Source organism: Plasmodium malariae (genome assembly GCF_900090045.1).
Source record: "Plasmodium malariae genome assembly, chromosome: 10".
Taxonomy (NCBI): domain Eukaryota; phylum Apicomplexa; class Aconoidasida; order Haemosporida; family Plasmodiidae; genus Plasmodium; species Plasmodium malariae.
Window position 1 is genome coordinate 653156 of NC_041784.1, and position 20634 is coordinate 673789.

Here is a 20634-nt window from a genome sequence, read left to right on the forward strand (position 1 = left end):
TTTTGCGCCTTATGACTAAGTCATGTGTAAATGCATATTTGTATACATCTCCACGTACATACTTCCATAATTATAAAATTAAAAAAAGTACGTGTAACATTTTATTTAAGTAAAATATAACGTTTTCCTGTAAATATTAAAAACAAAGGAGAGAATATTTCTATTATAAAATAAATTGTTCTTTTTAATAAATTGAATTTATGTACATAGTAATTAAAGCTTATATATTTATTTATTGCATGAATATAATATTTCTGAAAAAAATTATGAAAAATGTACGAAGCGCTTTTTTCATTTTGCTGGATCCTTTAAAAAAAAAGTACTATTTAGGACGTTCTTCCTTTTTTCTTTTTTTTTTTTTTTTCCATTTTCTTATTATTATGTATGTATCTTCCTTAATATTGCAAAATTTTCAAGTACACTTTTCAACATTGTTTTCGTTTGCGTGATCAACTTTATTTAATTTACTTGTTTTAATTTTTAATTTTTTTATTTGATTTGTCTTATTTCTGCTTTTACACTCTATTTATTTTGTAATGAAGTAGTTTAAAAAAACACTGTGTAAAACAAAAAGAAAAATTCGAAAAATTCTTGAAATGAATACTTGTTCAATTATTCAAATATGGATTAAAATAAAAATACACTTTGTTCATATTATTGCGAAAATTACCCCGTAAACAGAGTAATATTAAGAATATTATTTTTACAATTTTATAATTCACTGTTTTTCATTTTGTAAAATTTTTTCTGCATTAGCAGTTCTCACCTATTAAACAATTCTTAATTTCTGCTAGTTTGAACGTTTATCTTCTTACTACATTTCACCTATTGCTGTTTCGATTCCTCATGATTCTTATTGTATTCATATTTCATTCACTTGGCTTACGTAAATTTTTATTTTTCGCATAATTTTAATTTTTATTGAGCATTATATAATAGTTCATGTGGAGGGTATATATTATGAGCTAGCTAAAATTTTATTTCTATTTCGTTTATATTTTCATTAACATTATTATTATTATTATTAATATATTTATTTTTTTTTTTTTACTAGCCAATCGTCAAAAATATTCGTACGAAAATACGTGAAACTAACCTAAACTTTGTATTTTATTAATATATTTTTTTTTTTTCGTTTTTTCCACATTTGGATGCTATGGAAACAGCAAAAATTTTAAGCATAGCAGGAAGTGACAGCTGCGGAGGGGCTGGTATGCAGGCTGATATAAAAACAGCAATGAGCTTAGGTTGTCACTGTTGTTCTGTATTCGTCGTTTTAACTGCCCAAAATACGAAGGAAATAAAATCAATTATAGAAGTTGATGAAAATTTCATTATTGAACAACTGGATAGTATTTTTGCAGATATAACTATTGATGTCGTTAAGTTAGGTGTTTTATACTCAAAAAAAATTATATCATTGGTTCATAATTATATAACAGATATAAATAAAAAGAGAGGGAAAAAATTACTTGTAGTTTTTGATCCAGTTTTTGTTTCCAGTTCTGGATGCTTACTAGTAGAAAATTTGGAATATGTAAAATTTTCGTTAGATTTAATTTGTCCTATAAGTTCAATAATTACACCAAATTTTTATGAATGTAAAGTAATTATTGAAGCATTAAATTGTGATATCGACTTAACAAATGTTAGTACAACTGAATTGTGCAAAACTGTAACTAGCAAATTAAATATAAATGCATGCTTATTTAAAAGTTGTAATATAGATAAAAATGCAGACGAAGAAAATAAATTATATGCCGTCGACCATTTATGTATAAGAAAAAGTAAAGACCCAAATGATGATGGAAATGGGAAAACTCATATAGTTCATAATTCCCATAATAATGAAAATATAAATCAACAAGATAAATTTTTATATGATGTGTATAAATTAAAATCTAAAAGAACACCAAGGGCTGATATTCATGGTACTGGTTGTACCCTATCAACAGCTATATCATGTTTTTTATCAAAAAAGCATAATTTGCTACAGTCCTGTGTTGAATCAAAAAAATATATTTACAACTGTATTAAGTATGCATACGCATTAGGCAGTAAAAGTCCAGGCTTAAATCACTTAAAGGCATCACAAGAATTGGCAAATTTTAGTGAACTCGATGTGATAACAGTTGCCCAAGATTTGCCTTGACGAAATATGGAACTACATACAAAATGTTCACGTTGCTACTATGTTATATAGATTTTATTTGGAGTTTATTCCTAATTAAATTGTGTATTTTTAATTTATTTACTTATTCATTTTTAACTTATTTGCCAATTAATTTTTAACTTATTTACCAATTCATTTTTAGCTTATTTACCAATTCATTTTTAACTTATTTACCAATTCATTTTTAACTTATTTACCAATTCATTTTAAACTTATTTATCAATTCATTTTAAACTTATTTATCAATTCATTTTAAACTTATTTACCAATTCACTTAAAACTTATTTACCAATTTAATTTTAACTTTACCAATTCACTTAAAACTTATTTACCAATTTAATTTTAACTTTACCAATTCACTTTAAACTTATTTATGCTTTTATTTTTGTTATTATTGGTTTTCTGCTCAATATAAACATTCCTTCTTATACGTCATATATGAATTCTGGCTCAGGTATTTAACTACTTTGAAATGCATTTGTTGGTAACTCATTTAACCTTTTTCTAATTTTACTTAAGTGGGGCTTTACTTTTTTTATATAATGTGTTACGTGGGTTTTCCTTGCTCATCTTTTATGATGGTAACATAATGTTCGAACATATATTTATGTATATATGTCAAGGTGCTTATCTTTTTCTTTCCTTTAAATGTGTTCAATCACATATATATCCTTATGGTCGTTTTGACTAACAATAGCAACGATAAAATTTATGAAGATCATCATATACATTTACATTTGTGTAAATATATATGTGTATATACGTATACACATATGTAAATATATGTACGCTTGTAATGCGTATTTTTTCTTGCCTGTTTATCTCAAAATAATAAAAATAATTTAAACTTTTTTATTATCATTAAATTGTGTGTAAAAATATATTAAAAAAGTTACCCATTAAAAAAATACACATAAATAAGCAAAATGTAATTCATTTAAAAACATCCATTTCAATGAAGTGCAGGTTTAAAAATGTAATTCTCAAAAAAAATTAATGAATTATGGCGGAATAATCATTAATAATAGGAAATAAAAATGTAAAATTTCCTATGCTAATTTATATTCATAAGAGAAAAAAAAAAAAAAAATATAATATACTATAATATAAAAAGAAAAACAAGAAATTGATGAAAAAGATAAAAAATGATGAAAAAAAAGTATAACAGTAGCAAAAAAGTAAGAAAACCAAACGAATGATACAAGAAAAATTTGTGAAAATTAAAGCCAAATTTTGCAACTATAGAATCAAACCCTTTTTTACAAATTATTAAACAAGGATGTTAAAACAAACAGCAACAGTATATTATTTGGTAGGATTGTACGGAATTGTAAAAAGCAGCCCCCAATTGTGAGAAGCTGTACAAATTTGTTCAATATTTTCAGGGTAAATCTGAAAGGAAAAACGAGCAAATATAATACATATTATATACATACACAAAATGTATACATATTTTATATAAACAAAATATATACCTGTAATATACACATTACATATGTATATATGTATATGTATATATATCTATATCTATATATATATATATATATATATAACGCGTGTATGCGTGTGTTCGTGTGCACAACAATAAGTAGCATACATTTACGAAAAAGAAGGAACAAACATGAAGGGGAGTTTTATAAGTAAACAATTTAATATCACATTATGTGCAAAGGATTACCACAGTATGAGTACTGAAGCGCTAAGCTACGCACGAAAAGGAACTTTCGAACCTTTTTTTAACATTAAATTAAAAAACCCCAAATACTCAAACTTAACTAATAAAAGTTCATATAACACATATAAAAGTCGAGTTTATAATTCGGGGATGTATAACAATGTATCTCCAAATTTTGCCAACACAAACATGCACATGAACAGTGGTGAAAATTTTGCTAGTCAGTTATCAAATAACGCGAATTACCCATCAAATATCTCGCATTACCCATCAAATAACCCTAATTATAAATATGATGTCCCGAACAATTATTATCAGTCCAAATATAATTCAAATATAAATAATGAAAGTACAGATAGTAATAATACTACATATCAATATTTTAGTATTTTCGGAAGTACAGCAATGTGTTTAATAAAACCCATATTTCCTGATTATATTATTAACAAAAATAAAGTAACGATTTATGGCAAAGGTGGTTTTCAGTTTGTATTTATGAAAAAACAAAACAATTCTAATAAATATGATAAAAATAACAAAATGAGTATATTTCTTAAAATTAACAATTTGTCTAGTGTATTATGTATAAAAGATGTTGAAAAATTAAAAATCCCAATTACTATGAAAGGAAATAATAATAATTATTTAATAATTGATAAACATAAAGAAAAAAAAGATCATATCGTAATAAAATATAAGTATCAGTCATCAAACAATACAGACAATAATTTTAATGACATAAATAATCTCGACATACAAATTAATGAAAATGTAAATATAAATGATTTAAATGATGAAAAAAAAAATAACTTTGAAGAATTGCATGTAAGTTCTGCATTTTCAGAATTCCAGCTTTTTCAGAAAGCTGCAAATTCGTTATTACCTCAGTTAATTGGATGGGCAAAGCATTACTGATAGAACTATTGCTGTCATTTCGAACTACTTTGCAAAATGTGCAACTATTTCCCATATTTTTTCCAACCCACACTCACGTATACATGTGCACACACACATACATTTATTTATATATATATATATATACATACACGTAGATTGTACGCTGTGTACAGTAGTAGAATAATTTATTTTGCCATATACGAGAAGAAACATTTGGAGAAAAAAGAATCCTTTTTCCATTTTCCTTTTTCCTTTTTCCTTTTTTTTTTTTTTTTTTTTATTAGGGGTACTTTCTTTTTTTCAAATTTTCGAAAGTTTAAAATAGAAACACACATTTATTCTTGTACCTTATACATCCATATATATATATATATATATATACAATTCTACATTTATATTTGTATATATAATTTTTACATATGTATATATGCGTGCGTACTGGCCTGTAACATTTTTGTAAATATAACAGAAGGTTGTTCTGTTAATTATACATTTTTAACAATGTTACTATTTTTGGAAATTAATTAGAATATTAAAAAAAAAGAAAAAAAAAATTATAATATAAATTAAAACAATAACAATAATAACAACAACAATAATGGTAGTGAAACAAAATAATGCCTGAAAAATAAGAAGATTCCCATTTCTTCACTTTTTTTAAATATATTATTTTTCATTTTACAATTATTATTACATGAAATATATATAAATATATATATATATATGTACATACATAAACCCGTATGCATATTTTAAATAATCATATGATGTATTTTTTTTAGAATACATAGCTATTTCATTTCACCCTTATTATCTCCTTTCTTTCTCCTTCTCTGATGTTATTTTTGCTTCTTGTCTGCACATATGATGTAGCTTGTCAATGTTAATTTCATTTGACTGCAAAAAAACGTACCTTACTACTGATCCTCGCACAAAACAAGATTTAATCGATAGCTGAAAAATAAGAAAAATGAAAAAAAAAAAATATATATATATACATATTTATATATTATATGCATAGCAAAAAATAACGAAATTGGGAAAAACATGTTACATAAATAAGTTACGTGGTGATATTAAAAACTAGCGCTTAAACTTGTTATTTAATTTGTTTTAATGACAAATGTAATGAGAATGCATGAACAGAGGAATTATGGAATACTAATGTAGGGGGACTTTTGTATATGTAAAAGATACTTATATATGCACATATATTTATTTATACATGTATTTATTTTTATATATACGTATGCATGTACTCATATATCTATGCATATGAAACGTGGGTACAAACGTGTTTATTATTTTATCAAATGTATTTGCAAATTTTTTCTATAATTTTCTTTTCAAGAAAGAGTACCAAGTGAGGGTATTTCTCCGGATTGTTGACAGACACATTTGTTAACTTAATGTTTAAGTATTGATCTACTGAATGTAACACACCCGATATTTGTAAATCATTTTTTAATTCTACTGTTACGTGATGATTTTTCTCAGCTAACTGTTGAAAAAATGTAAAAAAAAGCTGCAAAAGGGGGAAAGTACACATACATATATATATACATAAAAGTATAAACACCAATGCACATATATGTAAAAATATATTAGGGGATAAATACATATAAACGTTCCCATAAATACGTAAACATGTTACATTCATGGCACAATGTTACAATATCATACTGTACACCAGTTCACAAGTGAAGTAAAAAAATTTACATATGTTTATACATCTCTCTCCAGTTAAAACTTAAACAAAAATGTTTTATGTTTTCTCGCATTACCATTTTTTACTTGTTATATGAAGATAACAAATTTCAAATATTCGTTATAGGAAGGAGGGACCGAGTAAATTAACGTAAGAAAACACAACTCTGTTTTTATATTTACGACTGTCCTTTATTACATATAAGTATACATATATATATACATATATATACATACATATATACATATGTATATACATATGTATATACATATGTATGTATATTTTTTAAAAGGTTCTCACTTAGGGAAAAATAACGATGTTACATTAACATTTAATTTATCACTATTGTAATATTATGTTAAAATAATCAACCGTTAGAAAAAAAAAAGGAAAAAAATAGAAAATAGAATATTTTTAATACATACTATATTGTATTTAAAAAAAATACCTCGCTCCTGCAAAAATTATGCCGTGCTTTAAATTAAAAAAAAATTCAATATAAAATTTTATTTGGTAAAATAAAACAAAATAAAATAATAAGTAGATGACAAAATGCAGTAATGAAAAGAACAAAGCGAAAAAATCCACTACGTGCTACTAACTGCTGACATTGTAGTTCAAAAAAATGTTCGTGGAATACCCTGCAAACTTTCTCAAGTTCCTTCGTAAATGAAAAAAACATTTCAAGTATCTATGTGTTTATGTACTTGAGGCACAACAACCTTGCCACATACGCATATATATATATATGTACATATAGTAACAGCGTCATGCTTAACGGAACATCCGAATTTTCCCATTTATAATATTTTTTCGAAAAACCCTGTATTTAAAAATTTGGAAATTTACTAAATTGTTCATGCCTATTCTTAAGTCTGTACGCATGTTATAAATTTTGTTCTGATCTAGGGCCTCATACTCATATGTAAAATTTTTTTTTTTTAATGAATCTCCTGCTCTTAAAAATTTAATTTTTTAAGATAAATGCACAAATGACACACTTAGTATTTTATATACTTTAAACTGTAACTTTTTACGATGATGTATATATATATATATAAATATATATATATGTATATATAAAAATATATATATATGTATATATAAAAATATATATATATATATTTTTTTTTTTTGTTTAATGTTAAATTAGAGAAACAATGTGAGGTGCTAGGCGTGTAAATTCTAACTCGTATTATTATGATCTCCTTAAAAATATTAATGAGAATGAAATATGTTTACTTTGAGTGAGTAAGAGAAAATAGGTGTGCATATATTTATTTCTAATCTGGGCGAACAGGGAAATACACGCAAGCTCACATATATATATATATATATATATGAATATACATATGTGTGCATATGCATGTAGATGTAGCGTTCTACCGTTTCCTTTGTGAGTTCAGCTGCCCCATAACTGAGAGGAAGCGCATTCTGCGAGTGTGTCATGTGAAGGTTTAGAATGGGAGTTAAGACTTCTCCACATTTTAAGGATAGGAGTACATTTCTTTTCTTGTTTTAAATTCATTTTGCTAAACTCTATTAACATTATTTCAATTAGCAAAATTTTTATTATTAAAGGAAAATTGTTTAAAGAAAAAAATTTATTGTATCATAATATCTTTTAAGAAAGAAAAGAAAAAAAATGTGGGAAAAGAATGAGGAATTAAAGGGAGAAGAGAAGGCGAACGAAAATGTAGGAAGTGCAAATTTAGCCACCTCAAATTTAGCCACCTCAAATTTAGCCTCGTCAAATTTAGCCACCTCAATTTTGGCCACTTCAAATTTGGCCACTTCTTCAAATTTAGACAGTGAAAACAAATTTGCTAATATCAACTTAAAGGTAGAGGCTTACGGAGAAGGCGACTACAGATTACTAAGGTATATGCCAGATGGTTCTTGCGTTTTTGAAGAAGCCCCAGATGAAAAAAACAAAAATAAGAAGAATCTACAGCAGTATGCTCAAATATTCTGTTCTGCTATGGAGAAAAGAATTCTCATAAAAAGCAGTAGTAGTACTAATAGTAATGATAATAATTCTAGTAGTAATAACTGTAGTAGTAAAAATAGAAATAATAATAATAGTAGTGATATTATGAAAAATGACAAAGAATGGAAAAAAGGAGAAGAATATAGAATTATGGTAGAAAAAGACTTAGAAGAATTAATGATTTTATTTGATATGTTATTAGGTACACTTAATTATAATAAAGGTACCAAATATTTATCATTGAATAAATGTTATTACTATAGAGATACAGACGAAAATAAACAAGACATATACATAGCTATAACAAATAGAAAAGAACTTTTAGAAAAATTAAGAAAATTATGTCAACAAACAAGATTACAAATTAATTCAATAAATGGAATTATAGCACAAAAATATTTTCTATTCTTTATCGATCAGTTAATTAAACATTGGAAAATACTAAATAAAAAATATGCAGAAATTGAATATATGCAAGTAGATAATAATTTTCCATATGTCACTCAGGTGTCTGTAGAATTTTTCTTTTTACCCTCCATTTTTTGGAAACTTTCTTCAAATCCAATATTTTTATCCTGGCCTCCTTATCCCTCTTTTTCTCCTTTTAAATCGCAATATGCACATATTACCTTTTCGTTAAGCAGTCTAAAGGTAAAATCTATCGGGGGGGATAACGAACACGGTGATGATAGAGCAAATGGATGTATAACAAGCTTGGAAAAGGTTAGGGAAGAAATCAATTTTAAACATAAAGTTAGCCAAAGTTTATATCAAAATAAAATATTTTTATCTGACAATCAGAATGATTCAAAGGAACAAGTGATAAAAGAAGAGCGCACTGATATGAATGGTTTAATCAGTGATATAAGTATAAAGAGCGAACTAACCAAAGATAACCACACGCAGACAGCACAGCAAAACTGTAATTTTTACTACTCAAATAGGAAAGAAGAAGAAATGAAAATATTTGATTTTTTAGACAACACAAGTATTATTTCGGTGCAGTTCGAGGGATTAGCAGCTCATCTAATAGAACAGAGCTACTGCATTCAGTTGGATTTGTATCCGTTAAACGTAAAATTAAGGAGGAGAACCAAAGGGGAAAAATTGAGTAGTCCTCTTAATCGAGGTAACACTAATAGCAGAAATAATGATAATAGTAGCAATGTTAATAGCAGTAGCAATAATGATGGTGGTAGTAATGTGAATAATAGGAATAATAATGATAATGATAATGATAATAATAATAATAATAGTCGTAATATTAATAATAATAATAGTCGTAATATTAATAATAATAATAGTCGTAATATTAATTACGTCTGTAATGGTAATATTGCTCGCCCGAGGAAAGGTAATTTTCCGGAAAAAATAATTCCGGAAAATATAACCTTCAAGCAAGCCAAGAAAGTCCACGAAAAATTAACAGAAGCTCAGTGGGTGTTAATAGACAAGTCCATTTTTTGTATTTTAGCTGAACAAGCTAATAATTTAAAAGACAACAATAATGAACTGTTAATAAATCTAGATTATTATGCAACTGAAACGAATAGAAAAATTAAAATTCATTGCACACAAATAAATCACAAATCAATCGAATTTCTGATTAACGATATTAACATTCTCTCATCTTCAAAGAAAAACATTCCAGTAGATTTTTCTTTTGTTATTTTGTATTCATCGGCGGATATTTTTACATCTAGTGATAGTAATGTTACGAATGAAAAAAATATTAACACCTGCACTGTTCATAATAATAGGAATGACAAAGATGATGTCGATTCTTTTGATGATGTTTGTTCAAATAAAAATGAAAATGATGAAGTTACAATAGATTATGAATTAATACAAATGCTTTTAAATCTATCCCTTGCAAAAGTAAGAGATTTATTTATTTGTTCATGGAAATATTTTTCTTTTGAAACACCATACTATTCAGCAGATATACATCCAATTATTTATCAAAATGTTTTTCCTGATCATCGATCAGATACATTAATCACCAACTTTTTTGCGTGGCTAATTACATCAATGGAGAGATATTTGCGATTAGATGAATAGGATGCGGCTCCCCAATCTGGTGGTGGTGTATGTGTTTATATATGCGTGTGTGTTTATATGTACGTGTGTGTTTATATGTACGTGTGTGTTTATATATACGTATGGGCCGTATATGTATTCGTGTGTAGTCACATGTGTCGTGTATGTATATCGGTATCCCCTACAATATTTGTATATGAATATAATTAGAAGAATAGGAAGTTCACATAAAATCACAAAATCATTCAAACATGTTTCTTTTAATGAAAACTATAAGTAAATTTATGTATTCTTTGAGATCATTAAATGAAAGGTACAAATAATTTTTTTTTAATTAAATGTAAAGGAGTTCAACTGAATATATTTACATATATTTATTTTCCTTGGAAAAAAAGGCTATAAAGTAAATATATGTTTATATGTGCATAAAAGGAAAAAATACAATTAAAATCAAAGATAATTGTAAATTTTTGAAAATAAACACAAGCATAGACAATGCACACACGTATATATATTTATATATTCATTCGTATACGTATATATGCCATATGGCACATTTGTCTGTACTCCATTTTAAAAAATACTAAAACAGAAATGAAAAAAGGGTAGAAATTTAATTAATTAGTTTTTTTTGTTAATCTCTTCATTCATTTAATTATTAATACGTTTTTTTTTTTTTTCATTTTTTATTTACTAGCTGTTTAAGAGTATCTTGCATATTTTACGAACAGAAAAATTTTTAAGTGCCAATTTTCTTTTAAACTAGTTACAAAATATTTGCTTAAAGTTTTTATGAATAAATCAAAACATTTTAAAATTCTCCTAATCTAGAATCTTGCGCAAACGATAAATTTTGTTCCATTTTTCATTCTTCATTTTTATGTTCGCCTTTCTGATTTGTTTTTCGTACGTCCTTTTTTCTTCCATTTTGATATTTGCAGTGAAAACTACTGAGAAATTATTTTTTAACATTCCTATGCAGTAGTTTTAAGAAAACAGACAAAAAAAAAAAATAATAAAATAAAACAGAAAAAAAAAAAAAAATAATAAAAAATAAAACAGAAAAAAAGAGAATAAAACAAAACAGAATAAAATATAAAATAACATTAAAGGAACAGCATTTAAAATGAGATCTCTGTTATTTATATAGTAAATCAGAACTTAATTTTTTGTAATTTTATTATTTTTTCTTTTTTTTGCCAACGTGTAGGGTTTCAGTTTACGTCTAATTTTTCCATCAAAAATTGGGATAAGGTTAGTTATACAAGTCGCAATATACCTACAGACAGTACCTAATAAAATATATTTATGTATGTATGCCTCTTTTATCATTATGACAGCAATTTATTTTCTCTTCCCCTATTCCTCAAATATTAGCATAGCATAAAAGGTACTACACATGTAGCTTGTAACCCCTCAATTGCGTAATGAATATATTCACTTTAAAATAAATCACTGTCGTTATATTCAATTCAGTAAAGCTTTATCAGCATGGCAGTTAGATTATCCTAAATGAGCGAAGGTATTTTCACATATGTAAATGAGCAAATGAATAAAGAAATACGTGAATTTATATACATATACATATACACATATATATAAATTAAAAAACAGTATATGGGGTCGAAGAATCTCATAGACTCGTTCACGCATTTTGGGTATATGTATATTTGTGCATACATACATATGCCGAAATATATACGTGAGCATTTATCCATACATATACATACCCCCACGAATGTACATTTTTGAACTAATGTATTACCTGACTCCCGTATGCATAAGCCGTTTTTATAATTTCACTACAGGCCTTATCCGGGTCATGCATGTATGTTTGTAACACTTGAGTAACGTCCTTATGAAAAATTATAACCATAGAAAACATAAGATTTGATGTAAATACAAATATTTGAGCTTTGCTAAAATGAAAGAAGTTGCGTATGCTTAAACATGAATACAAATGGATCTGCATATACATATACATATACATATATATATATATATATATATATATATATATATATATAAATGCACTATTTGGTAGGCAACAAAATTTGCTCATACTTTATTAGACATGGTATCCCACACTCCGTCACAGGCCATAAGAACAAAATGATAATTCATTTCTTCTGCAGAATAGTACACATTATTGTCTTCATTGAAATGATTTTCATCTATTTCATTTTGTTCAACCGGTTCTGCATTTTGTGTAATTTTCTTTTCTACTCCTTTCTTCCCTGGAAGATCACTATATAATTCTTTACATATAACGTCTGGGGTAGCCGATATTACGTTGTTATATTTAAAATCCTTGTCACCTATTGCTCTTGAAACTAACATAAATATATAGCAATGATTCGAAAGCATGTAGTACAACGACAGTTCATTAAGTGAATAGTAAACACAAAAAAAAAAAAAAAAAAAAAAAAACTCAGACAACAAAATTGAAATATCTCAATGTTGATAAGTCTTCAAAAATGTAAAAAATGTGTAACATACATAAAATTTATTGCTAATTCTTATGAAGATTTTTTCATAGTATTTGTATGTAATTACCTGCAAGATAAACCTCTTCTTTTAAAGATAATCCCTCAAGTAAGCTCGGTTTGTTGGCGTTCGTCTATAATCATGGGGAGTACAAATTTTAATAATTACAAAATGTTACGAAGAACAAAAGAATGAAAATATTTTTCAATACAATAAAACATCATCCTAATGGTTTGTTAATTTACACACGCTCGCATATACACGTCCATGTATACATACATGCATACATACATACGCACATACATACGCACATAACTACAAGCGACTGCATGTAGTTTCTCTTTCACCCCTTTCAAACAAATTACCTTCTTCACATTCGCCTTAACCCTATACACATTTTGCAAGCAGATGACATCCCCTCCCATTTTTTTTATTCGCTCCTTTTCCTTAGGATCATTCGGTTTATGATCATGCGACAGAACCTCAGTTTTCTTTTAGAGGAAAACCATAAATACACATTAAATTAAAAAAAAAAAAAAAAAAAAAAGGGGAAAGATGAAGAAAAGAAAATATATTGGCACTAATTTTTTAAAATGTAGAAGGAAAATATTATGCATAGGTTGGAACGTCGATTACTATTTGAAATGCAGTATCACATGAAAATGGCCATTCATATATGGGTATGCCGATATATATGTATGCCCATATATATGTATGCCCATATATGCGTATACCCATATATGCGTATACCCATATATGCGTATACCCATATATGCGTATACCCATATATACACAACCGTTATACATGTATGCTGCCATATATGTATGCAAATATATATGTACACACAGTTCTACACATATATGTCCACATTAGTGCAATTATGGAAAATTAAATTACTAAAGTGTTATTTATATTAACGACGCCAATAGCTCGACAATCTCCTAAGTTAGCTACAAACATTTTATTTTTTAAAATAATCAAAGAAATGATTGTACAGCCATGGTTGGGAAATTTAGAAATTCTTAAAAATTGTTCGTCTGTTTTTAAAAATGCTAATTTGATGTGTTCTATTATTTCTTCATCCGTCAGATCATCTAAAAACTTTAGTTTCTTTTTACAATTCCCATTAACGTTCTTATTATTATATTCACTTTTGTTATAATCATCACTGGGGTCAAGCACTTTGTCATTTTGTTTGACTACGCATGGAGAAAGGCTATTATCATTACCACTATTATTTCTATTACTGCTTTCATTATTATTAATTTCATTTCCATTTTCCCCATAATTATTATCGTTATATGATGCTTTGCCGCTTGAATGTTTTCCATTGTTACCTTTCTCCCGCGCACTTAAGTTATCCTCAGTGATATTACTTTCCTTATTATTACTATTATTATTATTATTATTATTATTATTATTATTATTATTGTTATTATTCTTTTTCAGTGAAGTAAAATTTGTTTCCTTTTCTATTATTAAGTCCTTATTTTCTACTTTTCTTTTCTTCGTATGAGTTGCTTCCTCTTCATCAGTTGATCTTTTATCTTTATTTTTACTAAAATCGTTATGTTCGTTTGGTTCTTTTGGTCCATTTGTCCCGGTTGGTCCATTTGACCCGTTCGATTCATTTTTCCCTTCATCCCTCACAGCGTTCGGGTTTTTATTTTCATTTTCAATGTCATCACTAAGGTTGACAGTATTGTCTACGTGATTTAAGTTCGCTATTGTATGGCCTCCAATTTTTTTATGCTCATATTTTAATTTAATATCGTTTTTTTCTATTTCCATTTCGCTGAAGCACTTAACTCTGTCACTCTTAGTAACAATACTATTTACCACTTCGCTTTTAACAACACCAACTTTTTCTGCTTCATTTTGAATTGTACTTCCATTTGGATTAATTTGTTCTGTGGAGCACACATCTTGTTGTTTAAATGCATTTTCTTCCGTGTTATCTTGACTATACAGATAATAAATTATATTTTTAATAATATTGGTCATACAGTATTCACAAGCTTTTATTCCTCTATGGCCATCAAATATGGAAAAGAAGTAAAGAGGACTTTTTTTATAAAAAAATAAAGTTCTATAATCATTTGAGTCTATATATTTTGTAAGATCAGTAATGACAATATATCTGTCTTCTTGCTTTTTCCTTCTTCCTTGCATAGTTTTTGTATATGTGGTTAATTTAATTTTTTTAATTTTTTGTTTTTCTTCATTTTTAAATAGAAAATTAGATATAAATTCAGTACTATCAAATGTATACACATATAAAAAAAAAGACTTCTCATTAAATGGAGTTAAACTATTATTCTTATCATAAAAGTAATAATTACCTAGTAATGTATGATAGTACAAAAAGGTCTTTCTATTAAATATCCATTCATATGTATACATTTCCCATAAACCGATGGTCAAAATGTAACTAACAATATCACTGATACTGTTGAATTCCTTTATGTCCTTCAAGTTACTTTCTCCATGTGCTCCTGCATTGTTATTGTGTTCTTCGCTCTTTTCTTCGATTGAATTCATAATATATCAGAGTTGAAATGCATGCTCGTCCGTTCATGCATATATGCATATATACATACATATATACTTACATATATACAAACATACATATATATATACGTACATACATATATACGTGCATATATATTTACATACCTATATACTTACATACCTATATACGTACATATATATTTACATACCTATATACTTACATACCTATATACGTACATATATATTTACATATATATATATATATATATATATATATATATATATATATATATATATATATATATATATATATACACATATATATATGTATATATATATATATACACATATATATATGTATATCGTACTGGAGCAGGAAAAAAAATTAAAAAAGGTGAGTGTCAAAAAAAAAAAAAAAAAAAAAAAAAACTTTTACTTCCTTCGCAATGTCCTAAGCCTCACACAGCGAAATTAATCTATGCTTATGTTTAAAATGTATATACCCAGTTGTACATAATTAAGCGCATACATGTATATATGTATATGTATAATATATGCAAATATTTTTATGCCTTTTTTCCTGTACAATTTTCTACTCTTTTTTTTTTTTCTTTAAATTGATTCAAGAGCCCTCGTGCAGTATTTGACCTTCATATTTATAGTTTACACTTAAAAAATTTTGTTTTTCTTATTTTTTCTTGTTTTTTTTTCTTTTATATTTTTTTTTACTTTTATATTTTTTTTTACTTTTTTTCTTTTTTTTGTAGCCTAAAATAGGAAAACATCACATAAGTTTAATCATAACATAAGCCTTGTGATGTTTTTATTTTTTATCTTATAATATAACAAGGAGAAAAATTATAAAATAAAGATACGAATTTCTAGGAGGGTTTTTTTCAGAAAATGTCAAATTGTAGGAGAAAAAACTACATGGAAAAAATAGAATTGCGGGAATAGAAAATGGGTATGGAAAATTTAAAGTCAATTTAAAAGTGATTAAATAATAAGATTAAAATGATGAATTACATTTTGGTAAAAACTTGAAGAAGCGAACATAAATATAGTACGTACCATTTTGAAAAGAAGAAAATTTTTTTTTTTTGTATTTGTTTACTTATCTGTAAAATTATGGATGAGAGTAGAAATACATTTCTTTTGTGTGGTCAGTAGTTTATGTCATAATATAATGTTCTTAAATTTTTTCATATATGACCCTTCTATAGCGTTAGATGAAACGTGTACATATATATATTTGTGCGTATGTTCGTACGTATGTTTGGACATATGATGTATGTATTTTTATGCAAATGCTCTTTTCCATATCAACATTTTGAATATTTAAAATAATTTTTTTTAACATAATGGATTGTAGATATTATATTATCACCTTTTAATATAACTTGAAATAGCTACAAAATTTCAAGTCAAAGTTTAGATCTTAATGAAGTTATGATAATTTATGGTACAAAAATATAACGTCATGACTCGGTCATTAAGTTGTTTGTTCGATTTAGTATTTTTAACATCTCACCATTTTGTACCCCTTCTCCACCTGATGCTTTGACATAGGATAATTCTTTATTTTAATGTGTTATTTGTTTTGCTTTTATTTGTTTTATTCCAAATTAGTTTATTTCGATTAATTTTTATTTTTTGCTGATCAACACGATCGAAGGGAAGTTTGTCAATATATTTAGTTCATTATATAACTGCGCTTTCTCCTTCCATTTTTTAAAACCGGCAAAATTTATGTAAAGCACAAATGTGTGTAGCATTTCAGGAGGGAAGCAATTCATTAATATGGAAACAGAAACGCGACAAGAGAAACTTTGCCAGATTCGCAAAATTTAAAAAATATGAAAAATTCGAAAAATTTGGAAAGAATAAAAAATTCGCAAAATAATTCCCATGTCATGTTTTTTCTTATTACATTTTTACAAATAAAAATTTCCAAGAAAAATTTTGGAAGGAGAGATGAGAAACTCACCTTTTCCTCGTTTCCAATTAACATTCTTTTAAATGGCGTTCTTAAGGTGGAAATTGTGTTTGCGTGCATGCGCATATAATACACATATATATGTACATACGCATAAGTATATGTAATTCATACACACATAAATACGTCCTTTATACACGTATTTTGTGAGAAGAAAAAAAAAAAAAAGATAAGCGCGACCGTAATACCGTCTTCTACTGTTTGTCCATACGATGAATTGTCAAATTTTTTTTTGGATTTATAATTCACGCATGGGGAAAATGTACAAGCACACAGTTCATATTATTATTTATATATCTATTCGTTTATTTATTTTATTTTATTTTTTTATCGTCAGTTTTTCCAGAAATAACTATACATATTTCAATATCATATTTTTTCTTTCTTTTTCATTGGCAATTTTATGTGAATAAAAAAAAAAAAAAAAAAAAAAAAAATTTTCTTTTTTTGCTAAATTCTAATGATTTGTTTTGAATAGAACATAAAATGAAATTAATAAAATAAACAATAAAATAAAATGAAATAACATAGTACAACATTCTTTCGTAACACAGGTAATATGGATATATTCGTATAGGCTAATAGGAAGCAATATTAGCACAGCCTTGTTTACTACATAAACATATATATGTACATTTACGTATTCATACACAAACACATACGCGTAATTTCCGCTATGAAAATACTACACACTATCGGTTATTCTCCTTCGCCCTCATTTTTCTCTTTTTGGTTTCTCAGAGATTTTCTCTTAACCCTTCCAGGTCTACCACCCCCATAAGGTGAAGTCGTCGAAAAGTCGATGTGTTTTTCTGAGTCCACACGTACTAAGAAAGATGGAATGTCTACCATTTGTTTACCAACTCTTATATGTCTTTGTCTAATTAATACCCTAGCATGATGTACAGATTTTGCTAATCCCAGTTTAAATACTTTTGTTTGCAGTCGTCTTTCTAATAACTTGGGTAAAGTCAATCCTAACACATAATCTAACTTTTCTTCATTCTCACCTAATAATCCTTGACGTACCATTCTTCTTAATAATGCCTCTCCTTGGAAAATTCTTTTCGGGCTTTTCTCTTCTAATGTTAATAAATACCTTGCTGCTGAACGGATCTTGGCCAGTAAGTACTGAACTCTGTAAAAAAAAAAAAAAGAAATGAAAAACGAAAAGATGTAAAGAAAAAAATACGAAAAAAAATTTGGAAAAAAATAAAGAAAATTTAATTTTAATTTCAATTTTAATTTCAATTTTCATCTCAATATTCATCTCAATATTCATCTCAATATTCATCAAAATTTCAATATAAAACAAATGTGCATCTAAAAATGGCTAATTTGCTGGCACATTATACCACGTTGTAAAAGAGGAAAAATGAACGTGTAACCGTAATATTAAACATTTTACCATGCTACACAGTATCAAGAGTGTGGCTATTTATCTACTGTTAATAATATATTATATTTCATAATTATTAATATAGAGAAGAAAAAATAAACAAAATAGGAAACAACTCTATACTATATTTATTAAAATACATACCTCCATATTTCTCTCTTGTTCTTAAGACCATACTCCCCGATTAATTTCAGTTCCTGATCTAAACGTTCCTACGATGATAAGATAAGATTAGGAGAATGAATAACATATTTGATACGTGAAAAAAAAAAAGAAAAAAAAGGTCCCCCAATAAGAATATATATATGTCTATAACTATCTATATATATATGTACGGATTACATTCCGCCTCATTTAGGATAAAATGAATTATAAAAAAGGGGGCAATGAAAACACTACGAATGGAATACGGTACACGTAATAGCAAAAAGCTCGTACAGGAGGTGTTAACATAATTTATAATATATGGGATAAAATAAATGGAAATATGTACATAATACATACATACATACATATATGCGTACGTATGCATATGTTTAAGTGTTTTTTTTTTTTTTTTTTTTTACTTTCTCAAAGGGACGCTTTGGGTTTCTTGCAGTTTTGGAATAATTTCTGTAACTCTTTGGCATCTTCTATTTTTTAATTTTCTAAAATGTAATTATATGCAATTTCAGGTACTAAAAACGTATGTTTTTCTCTTTTCTTTTTTTTCTCTTTTCTATTGTTTTATAATTTGTTATCTTTATATTATAAATTTTGCTCTTATTGAAACTTCTGATCCTTCTCAGAACTTTCACGATTTTTATAATATTTACAATTTTTGCAATATTTACAATTTTTGCAATATTTACAATTTTTGCAATATTTACAATTTTTGCAATATTTACAATTTTTTTTTTTTTTCTTCTGCAACCTATATTTTTGCTTCAATATATTTTATATTTTTATTTTTTTTCTTTGCAAATTAGAAGCTTCAAAAAACTGTTGTGCATATTTGGGAAGTTCAATTGGTAGTATACATAATATATAAACATGTTATATATACATGTACTTAAATATAATACGAACATGTTATATGTATATATATATATATATGAGTACAAGGTGTACTTAATTTTTATTTGCTCATAAAATGTACATTAGGTATATAATATATAATATATGGGATAAAAATTGAACGCTATTTTTTGCTTCCGTGTCAAATTTGTACGCACCGAACTGCTTATATATATTAATGAATAAGTGTAAGGGGAGCTAAATATTTTATCTATACATGCATTAATATATATATATATATATATATATATACATATATACATATATAGTATGAATAGTATTTGTTATTTTTGGTACTAGTGAAAAGTTGCATATTTAAAGAATAAGCATACAAAAATAAAACACCAAATCTTACGTGAAATACGATTACTATTTAAGAAGTCAAAGATTTAGCGTTTTCTATTTTAAGAAATATACATTATATTAAAATTAAGAATACTCTATAATTTTTTTCTTATTTTATCTTAAGGCTGTTATTTTTTTTTTTTTTTTCTGTATATTTCCTGTTCTTCTCCCTTTTGATCACTCTATATTCGTACTATCACTATTTCCGAATCATGGTGTAAAAAATTGACTTTATGATGGGTTGGTACGTACATATGTGTATAAATATACATGCATACATATATGTGCACTTAATTTTTTTTTTAAAGAGTTATTATCCTTTTAATTTTAGTCCTTTTAACTCTGTATGTTCACCA

At 26.3% G+C, this 20634-nt stretch overlaps 6 protein-coding genes across 6 annotated transcripts; 3 read left to right on the forward strand and 3 right to left on the reverse strand.

Annotated features, from left to right (window-relative positions):
• Positions 1-1156: 1156 nt before the first annotated feature.
• On the forward strand, positions 1157-2152 carry PmUG01_10024100 (phosphomethylpyrimidine kinase, putative; the record flags this gene model as incomplete). Its single annotated transcript, XM_029005426.1, has 1 exon — positions 1157-2152. One exon carries the CDS (start codon positions 1157-1159, stop codon positions 2150-2152), a length of 996 nt encoding a protein of 331 aa, XP_028862016.1.
• Positions 2153-3794: 1642 nt separating this feature from the next.
• On the forward strand, positions 3795-4763 carry PmUG01_10024200 (conserved Plasmodium protein, unknown function; the record flags this gene model as incomplete). Its single annotated transcript, XM_029005427.1, has 1 exon — positions 3795-4763. The coding sequence occupies one exon, from the start codon at positions 3795-3797 to the stop codon at positions 4761-4763; it is 969 nt and encodes a 322-aa protein (XP_028862017.1).
• Positions 4764-5555: 792 nt separating this feature from the next.
• LSM2 (U6 snRNA-associated Sm-like protein LSm2, putative) lies at positions 5556-6532 on the reverse strand (the record flags this gene model as incomplete). The annotated part of the gene is made up of 3 exons (XM_029005428.1): positions 5556-5699; positions 6106-6270; positions 6530-6532. 3 exons carry the CDS (start codon positions 6530-6532, stop codon positions 5556-5558), a joined length of 312 nt encoding a protein of 103 aa, XP_028862018.1.
• Positions 6533-8098: 1566 nt separating this feature from the next.
• On the forward strand, positions 8099-10504 carry PmUG01_10024400 (conserved Plasmodium protein, unknown function; the record flags this gene model as incomplete). The annotated part of the gene is made up of 1 exon (XM_029005429.1): positions 8099-10504. The coding sequence occupies one exon, from the start codon at positions 8099-8101 to the stop codon at positions 10502-10504; it is 2406 nt and encodes an 801-aa protein (XP_028862019.1).
• Positions 10505-11955: 1451 nt separating this feature from the next.
• On the reverse strand, positions 11956-15512 carry PmUG01_10024500 (protein phosphatase 2C, putative; the record flags this gene model as incomplete). Its single annotated transcript, XM_029005430.1, has 6 exons — positions 11956-11991; positions 12249-12338; positions 12548-12816; positions 13040-13103; positions 13336-13461; positions 13869-15512. 6 exons carry the CDS (start codon positions 15510-15512, stop codon positions 11956-11958), a joined length of 2229 nt encoding a protein of 742 aa, XP_028862020.1.
• A 2665-nt stretch (positions 15513-18177) lies between these two features.
• On the reverse strand, positions 18178-19506 carry PmUG01_10024600 (40S ribosomal protein S9, putative; the record flags this gene model as incomplete). The annotated part of the gene is made up of 3 exons (XM_029005431.1): positions 18178-18616; positions 19022-19089; positions 19444-19506. The coding sequence occupies 3 exons, from the start codon at positions 19504-19506 to the stop codon at positions 18178-18180; spliced, it is 570 nt and encodes a 189-aa protein (XP_028862021.1).
• Between the last annotated feature and the right edge of the window lie 1128 nt (positions 19507-20634).